The 22404-nt window shown below is 39.6% G+C and overlaps 1 protein-coding gene across 8 annotated transcripts in view; it reads left to right on the forward strand.

The window, feature by feature from the left end:
• PIEZO2 (piezo type mechanosensitive ion channel component 2) overlaps window positions 1-22404 on the forward strand; it is a 283367-nt gene that overhangs the window by 254570 nt on the left and 6393 nt on the right. For 7 of the 8 annotated variants that reach the window (XM_088173061.1, XM_088173074.1, XM_088173073.1 and 4 more), the window contains 13 exons: window positions 8411-8800; window positions 10099-10357; window positions 10874-11056; window positions 11475-11727; window positions 12465-12597; window positions 13007-13154; window positions 13265-13479; window positions 14848-15006; window positions 16306-16453; window positions 18903-19091; window positions 19518-19610; window positions 20725-20897; window positions 22224-22340. In XM_088173061.1, coding sequence (XP_088029187.1) covers window positions 8411-8800; window positions 10099-10357; window positions 10874-11056; window positions 11475-11727; window positions 12465-12597; window positions 13007-13154; window positions 13265-13479; window positions 14848-15006; window positions 16306-16453; window positions 18903-19091; window positions 19518-19610; window positions 20725-20897; window positions 22224-22340 — 2460 coding nt within the window. Of the gene's footprint in view, window positions 1-5909; window positions 6078-8410; window positions 8801-10098; window positions 10358-10873; window positions 11057-11474; window positions 11728-12464; window positions 12598-13006; window positions 13155-13264; window positions 13480-14847; window positions 15007-16305; window positions 16454-18902; window positions 19092-19517; window positions 19611-20724; window positions 20898-22223; window positions 22341-22404 lie in introns of all 8 variants that reach the window. The other variant, XM_088173083.1, reaches the window with a different exon arrangement.

Below are 22404 nucleotides of genomic sequence, written 5' to 3' on the forward strand. Positions count from 1 at the left end.
CAGTTGATGGCTTCTTTTCCACTGCATGGCTACCCCACTGCTTTTAGTTTCCCCTAGAATTAGGAGTCATTGGCATTGGAAATCTGTTCTTGTGAAAAGCAATGGAACATAAGAGGTGCTGAGGATGCTTCTGGGATAATGTGTTAGGAATTCAGGCATGTAATTTGGGGAGGGATCATTCATTGTGAATATTTTTCCTTTGTAAAATAAATTGTCATTTGTTTTCCACAAATCAGAAAAGGCTTTGGATTGAAAGAGATTATGAATTGAAATACCAAAATCCCCTCTCATACACAAAGGGCAAAAACCATCTGAAGACCCTGGTTTCCCAACTGCCATGATTACAGTCCAGCAGAGCTACATGTTTGTTAATCAAATACCCAAACTAGTTCAGGAAAACCACCTTCCTCATTCTTTTCTGGAAACGGATGCCATCAAGTCCCTTGCCAGAATTACTGCCTGCTCCTGCTGCTTCATGCACACAGAGGCACACACATTCACTTCCCTCTCTTACAGAGGCAGTCTGTTCTCACCATGTCCCTGGAGTTCTTGACTTTTAAAATACTGCAGAATTTGTATAACATGAGGGAGAGAAGGAAGGGCTTTGGAAATCCAGCTATTTCATAATCTCTGGCCTTCTGCTGTGTCCTGTTCTGTGAATTGTGACAGTATCATACTATGTTTGATACTCCCAGCAAACTCAGAAAATTTGTGTACAGTAAATTATGCATAGCTTTTACTAATGACATATGGGTGGATGTCAGCAGACTGAAAATAATGAGGAGTTGTCTTCCTTTCTGATAGTATTGAAAAGCAAGGGTAAGAGAGTGCCTGTGAGTATTATGCTTCGACAAAATATCCACAAATTGCTCTTCAGTGAGCACTGGCCTTTGAGAAGTTCACTCCAGAAAAAACACCAAATCTGAGCAAATCTTTCTCAGTGGCTTTCTGCCCAGCTGAGCAACACCTTTGTGTTTTGTCTCAGAGTTTTACAGGAGTCAGATGATGTGAGAAAAATGTAAAGTCAAATTCTGTTGCCAGCTCACTTGGACCCACTTTGATATCTGCAGGGCAGATTTTAACTCCACAAAGTTCAGTTTCACCTGAAGAATGAATAGTAATATCAATCCTGCTTTCATTAAATAGTTTTTGGTCATCCTGTTTACTACAGATAGAAGTTTAATTATTATACAATCATTAGCAGGAACTTTAACCATAAACAAAAGGAAGCCAATTCCAAAATTAATTACAAAAAAGAAAATAAAATCTTGCAATTTCAGTGTATAGATTCTGCCTCTTCAATTAGATGGTTTTCAATGTTGAGCTCAATTTGTGTTTTGTTATTTTGGGGTTTCTTTTCAGAATAACCACCTATTTTTCACCCTGCTTTAGGCACACTTGCACATTTAAAATCTCTTTTCAAACTCAGAAAATTCAATTATTCTGTGGTGATGCTTTGCAACAGAAAAGTTAAATCTTTCACATGGGTTTCTGTCATCTCCATTTCCTTTGAAGATGTCACAGGGTTTATAAACAAAGGAATAGCAAAGGCAGAGTTATGACTGATTTCTCTAATCTCAAATTCTCTTTCTGGTAATGAAAAATCAAATATTCTTGCACTCAGTATTACGAATTGTGGACATCTGCTCTAATAATAGAGGAAGCAATAATGAGTCTGTTGATTGAATGATAATGCCATCTGTCTATTGGGGCACTCTTGCATATCTCATCAAGGAATTACAGAAGTGCCTATGTCATTTTTTATAAAAGTATAATGTTTTAGACTTCTTATGATTTTATTGATGGATTTTTTAATCACCCAAACAAGAGCAGGTGGCAGTTTGTATTTTAAAGCAATGATTTCCAATAAATGTAGAAGTGACTAATTAAATCTAAAGCATCCCTGTGATCGTGGATCTCAGGAAGACTTTTGGGAAGGGGCAGAGAATTTCTGTTCTGGTTATCCTTTGGTTGCACTACTGAAAATTCTGTAGTGACCAAATTCTGTAGTGGACATTATGTCCCTGAGTAAGATGAACAAGTCTGGAAGCACACAGGAATGCTGAAGCACAGATACTATTCCATTATAATAAGACAGAATCCTCAGTGCTCAGGATAGGGATTACTGTAGGTAAACACTGCATAGATGTTGGATCCCAGAAATCTGGAGTTTCTGAGCTTTCTGTGCCTGAAAGCACAGAAAGCTCAAAAACTCCAGACTTCTGGCATCCAACAGATAGAAAACCCTCCTGATCAGCTGCAGGAACTGTAAACTTCTTGTGTGTGAAGTTCAGGTATGACCCTCATAAGTCTAATCAAGGGATGTTGCTCTTAGCCTGGATAAACTTTGAAAAGACTTATGTAGGGTGTCCTTTGTGGTTTTTTTTCTTTTAGTAGGGCTGTAATTTATTCTCAGCAATTTCTCTACACAGTAGAAATTATGAGGTATTTGTTTAAGGTATTTGTTTGGTTTCTCTTTATGTATAGATATTCTTATGTATCCTGAAGTCAAAGCACAAAGTCCATATGGGCCAGGTGAAGGGACTGATGCTGTTCCTTTACCAAACTCTTTGAGGAGCACCTCTAGAATGGATTGGAATCTATGATGGCAGAGCATTTGCTGCAGTTTGTGTCCATTTGACTGATGACCTCTTTATTAGGTTAAAAAACCTGTGAATTTCAGTAAGATGATTGAGAATTTACTTAAACTAGTTGGCTGCCGTTCTGGAGCTTTGCCTACAATTATGTAATAGCAGCTACACACAGGTCCTAAGGCAGACTTCAGGTTATCCAAGGTTTTGTATCCAGTTCAGTTTGTATTCATTTTTGCCAATCACAAATAACATTTTCAGTTCCTCACTCTACATTTGTGTAGACTTTTATAGGAGCTGAAGGAGGGAATCCCTGTCAGGGTGTTTAAGAGCACCACCTTTTATCTGTGCTTCCCTCACTAGAAGGCAGAATAGGGCTTGGGGCAGGGAGTACTGGAGAGGTAATTTTGCCTAAGAGGCAGAAGGAAGGATGAAAGGAGAACCCCTGTTTGGGCTGGATCAAAGTCCAATTTAGGCCTGTGATTGTTAGGGATTGATTGGGATTTTTTTTTGGAGTCATGGGGAATGTAGTAATACAGAAAATAAACAGATAATGCCAGTCAGTACTTAGCGTATGGACAGAAAAAAAAAAAAAAAAACCCAAAAAAACCCCAGAAAAAATTGTAATTCACCCACTAAGCTGAAAAACTCTTTGTGAAGGGTAAATTTGTTTTGCAAAAAGGAAGCCATAAACTTAAAAATTTCCTACTCACTGAGGATAAAAACATCTCTGCTGTATATGTATCCTTATTTAAAATGGATACCTGATCAACTTTATATAAATGTTTGAACTTGGGGCTTTTAATGAGCATTCAATTTAAAATATGTAGTCACTGAATGACTTTAAGAAGTTAATGCTTTCAAGGTCTCCAACACAAAATTCAAAAAATCATTTAGGAAGATATGCTTGGATCAAATTTATGTGATGGCAATGACTTGAGTCAACATCAGCTTTGCTCAGTGTGCATCTCTCCACTTTGTTGGTGTTCCCATTTCCTTCATGTTTGAAAGACTGCTCCTAAAGCACATAAAAAATACACAGACAGTGCTACAGGTGACAACTCACACACATCTCCTGATATTCAAGGATACAGTGCAGCTTCTCAGTCAGTAATTACTCTAATGATTTATTCTTCATTTAAAACAGCTTTAAACCAAAGGTTGCAGGCCTCGTTCAGACAAATGTTTTTATCTATTGGGATTAATAGATGCTTTTCCCTTTGATTTTTGTGGGAGCGAGGTCAGAGCAGGCATGTTTGGGAGGGCAGCTGGCATGTTTCTGCCATTGAAAACATATGAATGGGCATGTGAACATAAACAGCTGCTCTGCTTAAGTCCCTTGGACAGTTCCCTTTGAACTATGTCTGCATTTGAAATCCTTCAACACCTTATTATTAGGTGTTGGCCCTCAAAAGAATAAACTCAGCCCTTGAGATATAAAATGACACATGCATGAAACATCATAACACACAGACAGAAAGGTCATCTGCAAAGCTGTATTGTCTGCTTGCTGCCATCTTCCCATATTTTAGCACCAAAACCTCACTGATAGAACAACAGCCTGGCTATATCCCATGTTTGTATGTGTAGAGGGAAACCTCCTCCCTCAGGAGCCTCTCAGGTTAGCAACACCAAGCTTTAACTGAGCTCCTATGCTGCTGGATCACACCTCCAGGGCAGACCTCCTGGTCCCCTATCATAAACCCTGCACCATCCAGACAGCCCTCCAGGCTTTGTCTGGAGGGCCTTATGTGCCTTTGTGCAAACACAGAAATAATGAAGTGGCTTGTACGAGGTTCTGGCCAATGAACTGGCAGGACAGAGGTGCCCCTGGCATTGAGGAGGTTCTTAGGGAAAATATTTTGCAATACCTTTGGTATCTTGGTGATTCTTTTCTTCTGTTCAAAGGCCAAAGTATGCTTTTAGCCTCAGTCAAAAAGGCCATTCTGTCAAAAAAGATCATCAGTGAGGGCAGGCCTAAGAATAACTGCTTCTTCTCTCCACATATTTCTGCTCTTTCCTCCCCATTTTGCTAAAGGCAATAGTTGCAGACTGTAACTTCATGCCAGCGGATTTTTTTTTTCTCACTTCAAGTTAGCAAGACCAAAGGAACGTGGAAAACGCCATTGCCCTTCCTTTCTGACCTCTTTCCCAATTCTCTGTGCCCCTGGACAAACATCATGCTTGCCAAGGAAGCAAATCCCCTGCTGCCACTGCTCAGGTGTAATACAAATGGAGTCAAAAGAAGAAAAGTAGAGTGTAAATCCTGAATTTTGGGGTCTTTTCTTCTTTCCTTCAATCTGAGAGACTCAGGCAGGTCACAGCATGTGTTAAAGCACCAGGCCACTCAACTCATTTCATTGGCATCAGTGTTTGTCAAAGATTTTTACAGGAGAAATAATCTTTTTACCTACCATATGTCATTAATGTATTTGCTTCTTTCCTGTTGCTCTGTTAAATGCTTGTATTTAATTATGTACTTTCTTTCTCATAACTCATCCAGTTGTTCTTTTCTCCAGTTACACATGAATGCTCAATGTATTGTGTATGTCTCTGGTGTCCTGTTGTATTCGATAAGTGAAAGGAGATAAGGGTTTATTATATCTGTTCTTTATTTGAAAATGCACGTTACCAATTTTGAAATTCTTTTAAGCTGTGATTGAAATAAATGAAATCTAATGGGAAGAATCATCAGGGCTTCCTGGTAAATATCAAAATAAAAGCCATCCCATGCAGAGCAGGTTACATTTGGCATGCATTTTACTGGCTAAGTAACATATCCGATTTGGCCCTGTGGTTTGGAAAGAGGATTAGCCAATGTCTGACAGCTTTTTTTCTATTTGTGGAATATGAGCTTACTCAGTTTTAAGGGCTCTTTTAGGAAATTGGCTTTTACATGTGTAAAAAGGCTCAGCACAGTATATCAATAATAAAACAGAATTTATACAGAGGAGGTCCCTTCCTAAAACATCCTTGTGGAATATGGAAATTTCAGGGGTAAACAAACAAAATAAAACCTGCTCATGTGTGTAAGTCTGTTCCCCTGGAAAGCATGTAGAGAACTATGTTGGTTCCATATCTGCTTGAATCGTGAATAGATGGCCTTCTATAGCCCCTTTATGAAATTGATCATGACTAACCTGTGCATAGAGATGTGTTTCTGTTGTGACTCTAAAACAAATCCTTATCTTCTCTCTGAACCTTTTTTCTCTGTGTCAGTGTTTAGCTGCATGGCGAGCAGATCTCTTTACTGAACCGTGTGTATCATACCACCACTTGTATTTAACACTGTCTCTATAACTGTTTGCGCTGCTGTAGCTGCTACACTGAAGCAACCATGCTGTTCTCAAGGCAGTCAACCCTTGATGATTTAGATGGACCAGACTCTGTTCCTAAAACAAGTGAGCGCGCTCGACCTAGGCTTCGTAAAATGCAGAGCATGGATATGTCCTCCTCATCAGCTGACAGTGGCAGTATAGTGTCAAGGTGCTTAACTCATGCATGCTTTGTTCACTATATGTTCACACCATACCATTATTCTGACTGCAGTGTACGTGGATCTGTGTTTGCAGACACGTGGTGTGCAGAGTGGTTTGCATGGTTACAGGAAGCATTACTCCCTCCTGTGTCCTGGCACGGTTCTGAGATTCAGAGTCAGGATCATAATCGAGGATTCATTTGCTGTTTCACTTCTTGTTCTGTTTTTTGGGGTTTTTTTCATCCTCAATTTTTGTATTTTTTAAAGTTGTTCCATAACATTATGCTGAGTGTTTAAAAACAGGCTAAAGTCTGTATTTATTGAGCTAGAAAAGTATCTTATTTTCAGAGTTACTGAGTTGCTTGTTCTTACATTGGAAGCTGGAAGTTAAGTTTCTCAGCTAATCAGTTATCCTAAATATGGGCTGAGATGTGTAATTTTAGAAACTAAGGCACCATTGTGCCAGCTTTTCAATTTTTATTCTCCATATAGGAAAGATTTTGAAATATGTTTTGATTACTTTACCATTGATTTACAGTAAGGTGTTGGAATTTAGAAAGGGAAAATAGCTATGAAAAAAACAGCAAATAATATTAATATCCAGTGCAAGAGAAAACTGTTCATAACTGTTCATTCACTTTTTAGTGGGATTTACATGATTGGGAAGCAGTGTTTCAATAATTTAAAAATAATTCAATCGTTCATAAAAATTAATTTAATAATTTAATAATGAAATTTTATGTCATTTTACATCACTATTTTTCAGTTTTGAAAGTGTGTGATAAATTTTTTGAGTCAATCAGTTTTGAAATTACGGAATTCTACGATTTTGTACATTTTAACCAGGATGAGTGCTGCTGTGAATCATCCAAACACACATCATCATCATTAAAACTCTGCTACAAATAACGTGATCTAACATAGCCACAATAAGTTTGGGAGCAGTGTAAAAGAAAAAAACTTAATTTTTAATTTTGGAAGAAGATGATAGTGCCAGATGGCTCTGTCAATGCCAGTTTTCTCTAAAAGGTCATCATTTATGTGAAAACATGGCCCCATTAATTTCATAGGAGCTATGTGAAATCTTGTTTTGTCTCTGTTGAGATACAGGGATATGCAGCCAACAGACACTGGTTTGGTGCCTGTTGTCTAACCTGTGAAGAAGGAGTGGAATGAGACTAAAAAGAGAAATAGCGATTTTCAAAGGAGGAGGTAAAAAAAATACTTGAGAGGGAAGGCCACAAATGTAATCAGAGGGCTGATTACAACCACTCCTATGGAGACAGGCTGAGAGAGCTGTTCATCTTGGAGAGGAAAAGGTTCCAGGGAAACCATGGAGTGAACTTCCAATATTTAAAGGATGGCTCCAAGAGAGCTGGAGAGGGACTTTTTACAGGGCATGGAGTGAAGGGCAAGGGGAAATGGCTTTACATTAAAAGAGGGCAGGTTTAGATTAGATATTAGGAAGAAATTCTTCATGCAGAGGGTGGTGAGACACTAGAACAGGTTGCCCAGAGATGTTGTGGATGTTGCATCCCTGGAAGGGTTCAAGGTCAGGTTAAATGTGGCTCTGAGGAACCTGGTCTACTGGGAGGTTCCCCTTCCCATGGCTGGGGAACTGGAGCTAGATGATCTCTAAGGTACTTTCCTACCCAAACCACTCTGAGTCTATGCAAAGCCAAGAGTAAGGAAGGTTAATCAAGCAAAGAACTGATCAGAGTGTATCAGAGAGTTGAACCCAGAAACAGGTACACACAGAAGTAAAGCAGACAGGTAATTGAAGAACATAGGGCAATCTAAAGGTAAGCAAGATACCTGTTACTGGAACAGTTTGGTTTGTATTTCTTCATGCTAGCAAGTTACATGTTCTTTTATTTGAATCAGAGTTGATATATGTGTTCAGTTCATGTTCTAGTTGTACACAACACTCATACAATTGTTGTTAAAAGCATCATGTTTAAAAGGTATCCCATGGCTGCCTATCATTCACCATGGAGCATATCTTAAATAGATGGAATAGCAAGTGTTGACTGTTCAGAAATGTCTGAACTACTTTCAGAAAGGTAGAGTTGATAATATTAATTTACCCCTTGCTGGTGTTAAAAGATCGTGAATCACTGTGAGTTCAGTGAGATGTCATTCATGGAACAGATGGACCCAGATGTTCCATCTGTGTAAGAGGAGATCAGTATTATATGTTTTCTACCAGATCATATGAACTTTGAAGGCCTGTGAATGCAATGAGGTTGCTCAACTGTCTGCATAAAGGTACAATTAACAAAGTTTGCTTGATCATGAGTCTTGTAAAACTCAGCTGACTCTCTTCATCCATCTCCAACAGTGAGCCCACACAGGTCACCATGCTCTATTCCCGTCAGGGGACCACAGAAACCATTGAGGAGGTAGAAGGGGAGCATGAAGAAGAAGGAGCTCATTCTGCATCAAGGTTGGAGGAAGAGGATGTGGAAGATTATAGCCTGGATTCAGAAGGAGCTGCATATACTCCTGATACCGATGTGCCATTGTACTCCACAGTGGACAGCAATGCAGAAGCTCCACCTTCCTACAGCAAAGCTGTCAGCTTTGAGCACCTTCCCTTTGGCTCCCCAGATGACTCCGCTGGGAAGAGCCTCATGATGGTGAGCCCGGACGACAGTCGGACGGACAAACTTGACACGATTCTGCCCCCGCTGACACACGAGCTAACAGCTAGTGAGCTGCTCCTCAACAAGTAAGAATCCTCAACCAGGAAAATCTGTTGATCACAATGTGTAAAATTTTGTTATTACTTTGGGGTTTTGTCTCAGAACTAGCCTACAAATTCTGACACAGACCTTGTGCTAAGTTTAGTTTAAGGGCAGAAGCTCATTTCCTGTGCAGTTGTTCTAATTAGAGATTTCTAAAGTGACTCAAATTAATCTTGGAAGAAATCTCTACTTTCTTCCTAGACTCCATATTTAATTGTTCTGATTAGCATTGAATTTCTGTGCTGCAATTGTCTTGGAGTCAAGGGCTTTTTAAAATATTCTTTGGGGAGAGGGTTCTCTTCTCCAGGCAGCTGTGATTTCAAATGAGTTTCCTCCAGGGCTATCTGGGAAAATGCTCCTCCTTTAATTATTTTGGATTACTGTTTTTGTTTAAGCCAGTGAGAGTTGAGGGTTATGGAGAGACACCACCTTGCTAGGTGCTTTCATAAGGGAGAGGATGTTCCCTTCTTTGCCCTTTAGACACTGTGCTCAGTAGCACAACCTTCGTTGAAGTGGGCATGGTGCCACTGCAATCTTCAGCTGCTCTCTGGCCTGACTCAGTTGAGGAGGGCTTCCCCAAATGCAAGGGCAAAATCTTAAACCACAGAACTGCCTTTCAGCCTGCCTGCACCTGGAGAGAGAGGGTGTATGGATCTGACTTTGTCAGATGCAGTAGCTTGTCTTCTGGCTTTCCACTGTAATTTTTTCTTTTCAGCAAGATCTCTTCTCAGGCCACGAAACTTTATGAAAAACAGAGAGGATTACGAATGTATATGAAAGTCACTGTCATTTATATTTATTTGAGTCATATAAATAGAAGATTGGACACATCTAATGCTCATGGGCATTTTTTATGTTCTAATCTTATGCCTCTGGATGATTCAGAACATAGGTCTGATTTTTCTCCAAATTCCTATCTGTGTTGATAAATCAGATGTGAATCCACACCAGTATTGGGTGATTTGCATGAGATATGTTGGCTGGGCAGCTGCAGAAAAGACGTGTTTGTAGAAGTGCTTAGGCCAGGCTGATTCTTTTTCTGAGAGATTAAAAATTAAGAAACAGCAGAAGAGTGCTTCTAGTTATTTTGCCTCAAATTCTTGTTTTCTGAGCTTAGAATCAGGCTATTTGATTATAACTCCAAATCCCCAGCTTTTTTTTTTCTTCCATTGGACTGTGCAGCATATTTAAATACTTTTCAAAAGGGAAAATAGTAGCAATTTCAAAAGCAGCTCTTGTGAAGTTCATGTTCAGCTTATTTGTGGTACTCTGCTCCCCACAGGATGTTTCATGATGATGAGTTGGAGGAGTCAGAGAAGTTCTATGTTGGTCAGCCTCGAGTCTTGCTGCTTATTTATGCCCTGTACAATACACTGGTGGCCCGGTCAGAAATGGTGTGCTATTTTGTGATCATCCTTAACCACATGATCTCTGCCTCCATGATAACCCTGGTGCTTCCCATCCTTATATTCCTGTGGGCCATGCTGTCTGTTCCTCGGCCAAGCAAGCGCTTCTGGATGACAGCCATTGTCTACACTGAGGTATGCTGCTGCTTTTGCACACCCATGTCTAACACAGAAATCTGAAGTTGTAGTCTTTGCATGGTTCCTTTGCTGGTTTTGATCTCTGGGATCTGGGCTGGGCTTTGGCCCTTCGGAATAATACAAGTATTTGTTAAAGTCCTCAGCAATTTTTGTAGTATGGAAAGATCTTGTTTGTTATTTCCTTCATTGCAACGAGCAATAGCCTTTCTGGCATGTAAAGCAGTTCTTACAAGAAAAGACTATTTGCAAACCGTTGCTTTGTAATGGTTAATCAAGAGACAGAATTCACTGCTTGTGGTATCTCAAGTACCACTGAGTATCATCTGTTGGTGAATTTTGATTGATTTTATTACTGGAGAAATGTGAAGCGTTATTCCTCTGTAGTTATGAGTTTGCTTGTTTATGTTCTCATAAAACTGACAAAGTAGTCATATTTTATCCCTCTTACTGTCATGAGGCTATTATATCTGACATGTTTATAAAACACCCCAAGTGTGTTGTGTTTCTGAACAGGTGGCCATTGTCATCAAATACTTCTTCCAGTTTGGCTTCTTTCCTTGGAATAAACATGTGGATTACACAAAAGATAAACCTTACCATCCACCCAATATTATTGGCATTGAGAAGAAAGAGGGATATGTGCACTATGATCTTGTTCAGCTTCTTGCTTTATTCTTCCACAGATCCATTTTAAAGGTAATCTGGGTTCAGGTAGTTTCTTATTCTATATTTAATTTTTAATTTTAATTTTTTTAATCACTCGAGTGATACAGAGAAGTCATTCGTTTGGTTATCAGGAAAAATTTATTCCATGAAAGGGTTATTGGGCATTTGAAGTGGCTGCTTAGGGAAGTGAGTCACCATCTCTGGAAGTGTTTAAAGATGTTTAGATGTGACACTGAGGGACGTGGCTTAGTGGTGGACTTGGCAGTGCTGGGTTAACAGGTGAACTGATGATCTTAAAGAACTTCTACAATCTAATGTTTCTATGACATCCCAACACATTGAATTTGTTTTCTCCCTTGTGAACACATGACTGAGCTAAGCAATGCCTGTGATACATACTGTGACAGAAATACAGGCTTGATATGTTCTCCCATTGTTTATCTACTAGTGCCATGGATTGTGGGATGAAGATGAGAAAGGAGACAGCTCCAGTAATAAAGAGGATACCGATGATGAGCTCTCCCTGAGAGGAGGCAGGAGAGACTCTTCTGCCTCTTTGAAATCTGTCAATCTTGCCGCATCTGTGGAGTCCATCCATGTCCACTTCCCAGAGCAGCAGACTGCCATCAGGAGGAAGAGTTCCAGCAGCATATCCCAGCTTTCTCACAGGTCCAGCTTCTCCTCACACAGATCTAAGAGAGGTAAATGTCATGGCATTTCTGGGATTTGAAGGACAAATGTTCATTTCCCATTCTACTGAAACCTTGGGGTGGTTGCTGAGGAGCTCCCAGGGGCTACTGATGCTGCTGCTTCTCAGTGATGAAGTAGATTATGAACCAATGTATCTTCATGTTTGAACACACTCCAAGCCTTCCTAAAGTTCAAATGGAGAGCCATACTTTATGATTCATTAGGTTTTTTAAATTGCATTATCCAAAAGCAGGGAAAGGAATGCTCAGTGTGGCCTAGATCCAGAAACTCTGGTCCAGCATAATCTCCAGCTACAGAGAATGCAAAGCACACGTATTTTTCATATCTACATTTGTAGACACTTGAATTAAGAAAATGTTTTTATTAGTTATATTGAAACAGATTATATGTCCCATCTTGTACAAAGGGCAGGGGTACTCTAGCCTAAATATATGTAATACCAATTGAGGTGACTGAGTCAGATCAATCAAATACTTGCTTTTATCACTAGTCTACTTTCTCTTTTTATAGCTATTAATCAAGTTTTCATCTGCCAGTGATTAAACCTTTACTGGATGCTCTCAAGATTTTATTATACTGGGGGAAAAAAAGCAGAAGAATTCATTTCAAAGCTTTTTTCAAATGTGGGAGTCATATGAGATGGACGTCACAAGATTTATTACTTTCTAGCTTTAGTATTTCAACTTTTCTTTTGAACTGACTTCTCTTTCCCTCCCCTTTATTCCAGGGAGTACCAGTACACGGAACAGCAGTCAGAAGGGAAGCAGTGTGTTAAGCATCAAGCAAAAATCTAGAAAAGAGCTTATCATGGAAAAGTTTCGAGAACAAATGATCAAAGCCAAGGCTTTTACAATTAAAAAGTGAGCAATATGTGTGGGTTTAGGGAGAGATTCCAAACAGTAAAGCAGTAAACCAGCATTTTAAAGGGAGTGAGCTGCTACTGGTGGTAATTCAAGTGTTTGTTGTATGCAGATGTCTCACCAACTGAACATGAGACAAAGCAGCAGTTGCTCAAATAGCATCTGCCTGATAAAAAAGCTAAATATCCCATGTGACCTTGATTGGCTATCTATATTTCTACTGAACAAATCTTAATACAGTGGTTTAGAAGCAATCAGAACAAAGGGCTGGTGTCTCTGCAGTGCTGTGAAGGCTGTGAGAGTAGATCTTAGATATCTTTAAAAATAATAATCATACCACACTCAGCCTTTACTTTCTTCAGTGCAAGTTATGTGTTATTAAATCACATTGTGGTCTGTGTTGCTTTAGGACTCTCCAGGTGTACGTGCCCATCAGACAGTTTTTCTACAATCTTATTCATCCAGACTACAGTGCAGTGACTGATGTGTACGTGCTGATGTTCCTCGCAGATACAGTGGACTTCATCATCATTGTGTTTGGATTTTGGGCTTTTGGGGTATGTCACAGAGGCATCTATCTGTAGGATAGCAGGATTTATGTGTTGTGGATGCTAAATATCATGCAAATATCCTTTTTCCTTGACCATCCTTATATTTTGCTTTTCAGAAACATTCTGCTGCAGCAGATATCACCTCTTCATTATCAGAGGACCAGGTCCCAGAGGCATTTTTGGTGATGGTGCTCATTCAGTTTGGTACCATGGTGGTAGATCGAGCACTGTACCTCAAAAAGACTGTCATGGGAAAAGTCATCTTCCAGGTCATCCTTGTTTTTGGAATACATTTCTGGATGTTCTTTATCTTGCCTGGAGTGACAGAAAGGTATAAGCCTTATAAACAAACAATATGGGTGGAATACTGATGCTCTACCAAATTCTTTGTATTTAAATTGGAGACGTTTATAGCTAGGCTTTGGAATCATGATCAAGTTTCTTCTTTGCCTCATTTCTAAGCAGAAAGTTGGAATGAATTTCCACAGCAGTAACTGTGGCCAATATAAGTTTGAGGAAGAATTAGTTATATATGTTCAGAAATATTCTCAGTTCAGGCCAAAATGCAAGCAGGTGAAAGAGAAATTGCCTGTAATTGAATGATTAGAGCATTCAGCTGAGACAATGTTGGCCTCTGATCCAATTCCCTGCTCCCAAGACTGCTGCATGCTGCTTTAGAAGAGCAAGTAGAAAATGTCTCCCCCAGAGTAACTTATAACTTAGCACTTTCTTGAAATATGTGGACTGTGGATTTAAATCTCTTTAAACTGAGAAATGTCTAAAATATATATCTGTTCTGAAGAACAAATTTCTCCTCCCATGCTCCTGCCACTTGGCTCTTGAGGTGATGTGGAAATGGTCACCTGCTGCATGAAATTTTGTGTCAGGCTCACTCCCAAATCTAACACTTCTCATTTCATGGCTCAGGGCACTGACCACTGCAGTCTGCAATGCAGAGGTGTTAAGGTTCCCTCCCTAGTGTTTGGCTAACTCCCCTTTTGCTACTTTAAGTTGCCTTGAAGTATTTCCCTCACTCCATTGACTGTCCATGAAAATTGAGTGTGTCACCCGGGCATCTTACACTCCATTAACAGTCAAGTTGTTTTACTGGGAAAAAAGAAATAGGTTTATAGTGTAAAGGAAGACTGAAAAGTCTCCCTTTCTCTCAAAAAGAAAGTGCTGTAGCAATTGTGCCCACATTTGAAAAAAAAAAAAAATTTTCAAATGGATCTCTTATCTATTGCACATTAAGATTTGTTATGAAATGTTTTCAGAGGCCACTCCATCTTAAATTCCTGTCTGAGGTGCTGCCATGAACACAAATAGCCACTAAAGCTGTCTTGACTGAGCCCCTACCCAGGGCTCACAGAGGGTTGAGCTATCATGGGGCCAAGGAAGACTGGTCTGTGTTGGGCAGCATCCAGAAAGAACAAGGGCACTTCCCAAAGCCTTCACTCTTTGGGGAGCCTATTCCCAGTCTCTACCCCGTGATCCTGAGGTGACAATGGATGCTGGTTTTAGATTTTTTCATTCCTTTGTCTTTCCAATACTTTTTTAACCCTGCCATGGGGTCAGCAACCAAGGCCTTTTCACAGGACCTCAGGAAGGGGAAACTGCCAGGAGCAAAAAAACATTTCAAGCTAATTTGGTCATACACAGGTACAAAGCTCATCATTTTCCTTTATCCTTTCCTTTACAGGAAATTCAGCCAGAACACAGTTGCCCAGCTCTGGTATTTTGTGAAATGTGTTTATTTTGGCTTATCAGCTTATCAGATACGCTGTGGATATCCAACTCGTGTTCTTGGCAACTTCCTCACAAAAAGTTATAACTATGTCAACCTGTTCTTATTTCAAGGGTAAGCACAGACTTACTGCCTTTCTTCTTTCTTTTGTGTAATAAGGATCTGCTATAATGAAATGCTGGGATTATTCATGACTTTTCTTCACAGACTGCTGGAAATAAGATAGTAAATTTTACAGCACACTCTCTATATGCCATATGTCCCCTGTAGCCCACAAGAAAAAAAAAATCTATTTCTGGAAGGCAAACTTCATAAAATTCCATCTCTCAGTCTGAAACCAGAAGCCTGATATACCAGTCAGCCATTCAGTCCCCTATGAAACAGACATTTTTAACACTTCTAAGAACTCGCCTTTGTGAACAGAAATAGGGGCTACACATTGTGCTAGAAAACAGATAATGTTATTAGGTCTGCAGTCCTAAAAAGTAGTAAGGTGTCAAATCCCAAAGAGACCTTTGGGGCAGGTCTACCTGCTCTAACTTAGCAGGTGAAAGGAATAGAGTGAAAAACAACACACCTGAGAAAGAGGAACTTAAAAATAAGCACACAAAAAGAAGTTTGCTTTGAGAAGTGTTGCACATTTGAAACTCTTCAGGAGTTCAGAGTGTTAAGGCAAGGAACAGGCACAGCATCACCTCAGAGTGAAAGGTTGTTTTACACAGGCAGACCACATCCTCCATTTACACTGTTACTGTGACCCTGTGATAAAGCCAGTTTGAAGCATATCTGTATTTCACAGAAAAAAATGGAATTATTTTAGCCTTTTCACTGTATTTGCAGTATGGGCTTCTTGCATTCCAAGGAAAAGTTACAGAAGAAAGCTTTCCTCACATGAAATACTCTTTGAGACGTGGCTGATCAGGAAAGTGTGGGACAAGGAAAGGGAATGATGCCCTTTGAACAGCTGCTCTTTGTGTGTTGATTTCCTGTTGATTCCCTTCTGCTGTTTAATCCTGAGTCACAAATCCCAGTTCCATATGCAGCAGAGGGCCACTCACCTACTGCAAAGATGCCATGCAAGGAGGTATAAAATTAATCCCACCATCCTGTGGAAAACATGTGCTCCTCTCCCAGGATGGAGGAATCGAGGAAATCTTGTCCTATTTTGTCAGTGGCTCAATCACAGTTATGGATGTAATGATGCATAAGCATGTTTTCTGGCCTGGCAAGAAGATGTAGAGTAACACGAGCTGTGGCAATTTCAGGATGTGATTGTATTTGTGTTTATAGAATCCCAAGTTAAGCTCTTTTCACGTTGTCTTAATTCTCCCTCTTGTCATATATACACTTGCTGTGCTTGTTTGATGTGATGCCTCTGTTTCTGACAAGTTATCTGATGTGCTTTCCCTTCAGGTTCCGCCTAGTTCCATTTTTGACCGAGCTGAGAGCAGTAATGGACTGGGTTTGGACTGACACCACTCTCAGTCTTTCCAGCTGGATCTGTGTTGAAGATATCTATGCTCATATATTCATCCTGAAGTGTTGGCGTGAGTCAGAAAAAGTAAGTAAACCCCATATGACTGATTCAGGCCTCCTCTCCCCCATGCAGAAGGGAAGAGAAATAATCATGAGTCCCTAAATAATTGATAAATCCACCATAAAAAGTGTGTTGGAAGAGATGCCTAGCACTTGTGTTCAGAAATATTCAGACTGTTGGGTACTTTACGTTAGTTGGCAGCCACTGCGAATGAAAATTCAAATTTCTTCTCTTTTGTGCCCAGCTGGTTTTTCCACTATTAACCTGAACTCCACAAGCATGTGCCTGCTGGCTTAGTTGCATGCCTGGGTTTCAAGGCTGGGGTTGGAGATCCTGGTATTCACACAGTCTCACACACAACTAAATGAGTAACCTGGAGTAGCAGGAAAGCTGCAGCTGAGGAGAAAGGTCAGTAGAAGGAAGAGCTCATGCCCTGCAGTGTAGGTCCCAGGGACACTGGGTTCATGTAACTGCAGAGGGAACTCAGCTGGCTCCTTTCTCTCAGGAGAGTCCCTGCACATCCAAAACTGAACTGCAGGCCAGATAAACCCACCATTTGTCTCACTGAAATTTTAGTCTCTTTAAATCATTTAAGCTTCAGTTCAAATTAAACTTACAAATTCTGGATTCTTTATTACTGCTATAAAGATTGCAACCATATGCTTGCTTATTTTGCCAATTTGAAAAAGAAATTAAACATTATTTTAAGAGTGACCAAACCAGTCAGAAATTCTACATCTGTATTGAAGTGGATTTATTTTTAAGTGTTACTGACGTATTTCTACTTTTATTATAATCCTGTCTCTTAATGGCAATTTCTTTCTAAGTATATCACGTAGATTAACTCAGAGCTGAAGTGCACACAAATCTTGCATATAGGCTTTTTCTCTATGACTCCTACTTCTGCCATGAATGGAAGGAGTTCTGAAGAACTTCAGGAGTCAGGGAAGTAACAACCCAGCTCTACTTTGACTCTCCCTCTCACCACATTTTTTTATGCCACAATTCACATTATGTGTAGCAGATATCTGACATGGGAAGATTTCCATGTCTATGCTGGCATGTGTGTGCTAATGCCATACAGAAAAACAACTATATCGTGACTTTACAAGTGTTGTTCAAGGTACTTTGTTTCTCTCACTGAGTGCTATGCCTAAGTATTTGGACTGCTAGAGGCTCTCTGAGATGTTCTATCATTAGAAGTGCCTGAACTAATCTGCAGACAAAGAGTACACCCCTGCTGATCTTGATACTATATTTCAATGAAAATACTATTCTGTAGCACGAGACAAATGATTTTATACACTGCTCTTGAAAAGTAAATAATTTGTTTTAAATATAGCATTGTATTACAAATTTGTTATTTTCATAAGTCTTTATGGATTCATGTTGCAAAGCAAGAACAATTTGCTGAAAGCCAGATTCCTGGTGTGTTTGAGGTGCTGTGCAGTACAGTGCATATTTATTTTGCACATGTGGTATGCAGTGAATGGAGGACAGGCTAGTAAACACTGTGGAGTTAAATCCTGTAAGAGAATTACACCAAAATAAATTACAGTGAAACTAAGACATTTTACAGGATGGTGAAAGTATTAAGAGTATTCAGTCATGAGGCAAATGACAGAGGACAAGAATTACAGACAAGGCAGAACAGATATGCCACATGGTCTGCTTTGAAGGGAGAAAACAAGCAGCCACTTTTGTCCTCAGAGGCTAAGAAAGAAAAGGATATTACATCAGCAGTATCCAGATTCTAGGAACAGCAACAAAATTTTAAACATTAGTTAATTGGAGTTGGTGTGAAATTCACTAGAAATAGATTGGATCAAGCCTGTGAACTCTTAAAAGTACTGTAAGTGAAGTGTGAAATGAATGTGGAGGTAGTGCAATATCAGACATTTTACTGATTGTGTATGTCAGTTGCTGGTGAACAGTTTTCCTGCTCCCTCCATCTCCCACAATATACAGTTTGCAACCTTTCAAGGTCTATGAGAGGAAGTCTGCCTTAAGGAGTTTTGAGATAAAACTTCTTGGAAGTGCAAGTACAAGAAAGTGGGTCCCTCACAATAGCAGTTTTTGGAACAAATTGTTGTGTCACTGTTTCTGCTACTATTTTATAATTTGTTCTTGTGAGTTCATGCTTGCACTTAGACAAAAAAAAAATCAAATTACCCTTCCTAAAGCCTTCATTCTTTATGGCTGTGAAGAATCAAAATCATAGAGGTTTACAATATTTTTCACACTGGACACACACTTTGGGTTCATTTGTCACTTTTCCCTGTTGTCATCAGAAATTAGGTGTCTGTGCAGGTTTGGCTAAAAAAAAAAATCTCAAAATATCTAGTCTGACATAGGGTAGCAAACTACCACAAGAGATGGGAAGCCTTAAGATTGTTATATATTCACCCATCAAATCATATGAAGTGTACCTTTGACAGAAGAGACATTACCATACTGCTATTTGCTTTTGCAGAGATATCCCCAACCAAGAGGCCAGAAGAAAAAGAAAGTTGTGAAGTATGGAATGGGTGGCATGATTATCGTCTTGCTGATTTGTATTGTCTGGTTCCCACTGCTCTTCATGTCTTTAATCAAATCTGTTGCAGGCATCACCAACAAGCCTCTAGATGTATCAATCACAATAACTCTAGGAGGTTATCAGGTAAAAAAGAAGAAGCACTAAAAGCAAATTCTGTTTTTTGCATTATATTTCCTTGTGCTATTTCTTCTTCCTTTCATTGAACTGAACTCTCCTGCTTTATGCAAGGTACCTGGCAACCTTCCACAAATGACCCCTTTCGGGTTTAAAAATATGTTAATTTATCACTGATGTAAAATATTGTCTTCATTTTTAAGTTAAAACCAGACTCTACCAGCAGTGGAAATCGAATAAATTATCCTACAGATTTACATGGTAGATATAAGATAATTGTAGGTAGCTTGCATCACAGTGGAATGAGATTATAACACTGTCTTGTTGAATTGAGTGCCATAATTGTCTTGGACTGTGATGCACAGGATGCTGTAGTGTGTACATAGCAGGCAGTGTGAAGTAAATATGATAAGCATGTGCTCTTTTGTTTCCCAGCCTATTTTTACCATGAGTGCTCAGCAGAATCAGCTCAAAAGTTTGGATCCGAATGAGTTCAGTGAATTTCTGAAAAGCTATAGCGGTAACACTGTAAGTGAAAAGTAGAATACCTCATTACTTTAAAATGTGTGCATGTTTCCATGGAGGCCTTTTGTGAATTTTGTTTATGTAGTGGTCATCAGTGCTGTCATCAATTGGAAGATATTTCTATAAAGAGGATTTTCATGAATAAAGGTTCAGACACATCATTTGTCAGGACAGGGCTGGGTTATGGTGAGACAAGCTACCATTAAAGTAGACATCTTTGCACAAAATCCTGGAAGGCAGAAACCCTAGTTGTCCTGTTGTCTGTATAAATCCCTCCCCTCTAAATGACAAATCTTCAGGAGATGTAATGCTGTTTGTGTACTGCCAAAGAAAACATGCTGTGTGGACAAAACAGTGTCGTATGCACTTTTAAGCCCCATGCTCCTTCCTAGAGCACACATCTTTCACCTTCCAGTGAGAAATGGTGGTGCTGTCAAAAGAAAGTGTGCGTAGCATGGAAATGTTTTGACATTAAAATGTCAAAATAAAAGCATTTAAGCATAGTCTCAGTGTTTCGTGGAGCAACATGCCCAATCTCCACAAGTTTCTACAGGAAAAGGACTAATAATTAGTAGGAGCTGTTGCATTGCTAATGTAACTGGTATTTGATCAGATAAAACCTTAAAATAAGTTCTTGCTACTAGCCCATTAAAGAATTTGATATTAGACTTTGATATTAGATTCTACCAAATAGCCCATACATAATAGCACTAGTATTGTAACCTAGATCCAGTTGGAAATTACAAGGTTCTAGTTGCTTTAACTTTTGCAGACACTTTTCTATGCAGAAAGATACTTAACAAAAGAAATAATAAAATTTTAACTCGAGTTTAAATAGCCTCTACAGAGTTTACTTCATGAACTTTCAGACTCACTTTGGCCAACATGCCCATCAAACTATGAGGTTATTTTTGTTTTGCCTTTTTAGCTTGGCTATACTTTGTTAATTCCCCTTCCTATCCCAAGCCCCAGTTGATACCTCAGGAAAACAATCAGTGCACACCACTGCACTTACAATGCATCAAACATTTACAAATCTGTCTGACTGAGAAGTGTGGCTCTGTGTCTTGTGAATATCACTGCACTGAAATTTTCTTTTCCTCTTCTGCATCTACAGGCCGCTTTGCAGTTTCTAGAGGGCTATGCAAGAGAAGATATAACTCGAGCAGATCTGGAGGGAAATTCAAACTCTTTATGGACCATCAGCCCTCCCAGTAGACAGAAAATGATACAGGGACTTCTAGACTTTGATGCTGATTTCAGTTTAGTTATTTCATGGACCATTCAGAGGTAATGAAACAAAATTATTATGAGGTGGATGGATCATTTGCCAGGCATTAGCTCAGTAGAACAGTTCCACACTGCATTTTTGGTTTAGTTTTTTAGCAAATTCTATTGTATGGAAGAGCAAAAAACTGAGATTAGGAGGGAGAGAGAGAAAGTCACTTTTGTTACCCATGGAAACATTTGTTGCCTGCAGTTCTCAAAAAATGAAGTGGAGCCACTACCAAGCAGATTATTCAAAACGTCCAGGTGGAATTTTCAATGGGTCTTGATGGGAAGGAAGAAAAAGAATATTTTAGCCAGTTTTAGATGGAGATGTTCCAGTGAACTGCCCTTAACAACAGCCTTGATAACATTTATGGAAAGTGAATACTTAGACCTAGTTAAGACAGAAAACCTGTGAGGAAATACAAACAGAAGTTCTTGGTCCTCTTATTAAGGGAGTATGGAGGTGACACAAACATTTTTATGTGCAAATACTATAACAATGGCACAGATCCATTTTGTTGAGACCTTTGTCTGCTCATGTGAGATTTCTTTGGCCCCAGTGAACTAACCTTAGAATGAAGTTTTTGAAAGAGACAGCCTGGAGTATAAAGGTGTTGCACTCAGGCTAGAGCACACCCAGTCATCGAGGTCATTTGCTGGCTACTGTCTGAAGATGGGGCTCCTGTCGATTACTGGATTAAATTGGAGTTAAGTCATCACTCCGTGAAAATTAAGTTCCTTTGCAGTCTCCTTATTTACATGTTTCCTTGGAAGTAGAAGCTGGATTGTTCTAAGACTATGCACAAGAAGCAAGTCAGCTGAATCAATGTGGGAGCTCTGAACATGCTGGGTCCATTCTTCCACAGTCAGAAATAGGCTTGTAATGAATCTGCACACTTAATTCATCTGGAGGCATAGACTGTTAGCTAGTGAATTACATCACTCCATCATTTCTGAGCCTTACATTAATTTTTAGTGCTGCTACTCCATTTGCCCATATGCTTTCATAGCTACATGCATTCATACACTAGTGGAAAGAGACGTTTTTCACCCTCAAATTGAATCTTGTGGGTTACACCGTGAACTTGAATGGCTGAAAGTGTTATAGACTTCCCACAGTGACCTTCTAACTAACTGCTGCCTTCCATCTAGGCCAGGAGGCCACAAGCAGCAGTAAGGTGGGCCTGTTGTGTCACAGAGGCAGCATACACACTTTCTGCCTGTGCCCATCATCTGCCACGGGAGTTTCTCTGCAGCCCCCAGCAGCTCAGGAGCTGCCTCACCCAGCTTGGGTTATGCTCTCCTTGTAGGTTGTCAATGTGTTTTCTCTTTTACTTACAACAGAAATCTCTCCCTCGGTGCCAAAGCTGAAATAGCATCAGATAAACTTACCTTTACACTGAAAAACCATACCAGAAGAGATATTGCTAGAATGATGGAGGGAAATCAAACGGAAAAGGTGTAAGTTATTTTCTTTTTCTATTTATATGCAAACCTGATTTCCTAAGGTGGTCAAGCTTTTGCA

Source organism: Sturnus vulgaris, chromosome 1 (assembly GCF_052056855.1).
Source record: "Sturnus vulgaris isolate bStuVul1 chromosome 1, bStuVul1.hap1, whole genome shotgun sequence".
In the NCBI taxonomy this organism is placed as follows: Eukaryota; Metazoa; Chordata; class Aves; order Passeriformes; family Sturnidae; genus Sturnus; species Sturnus vulgaris.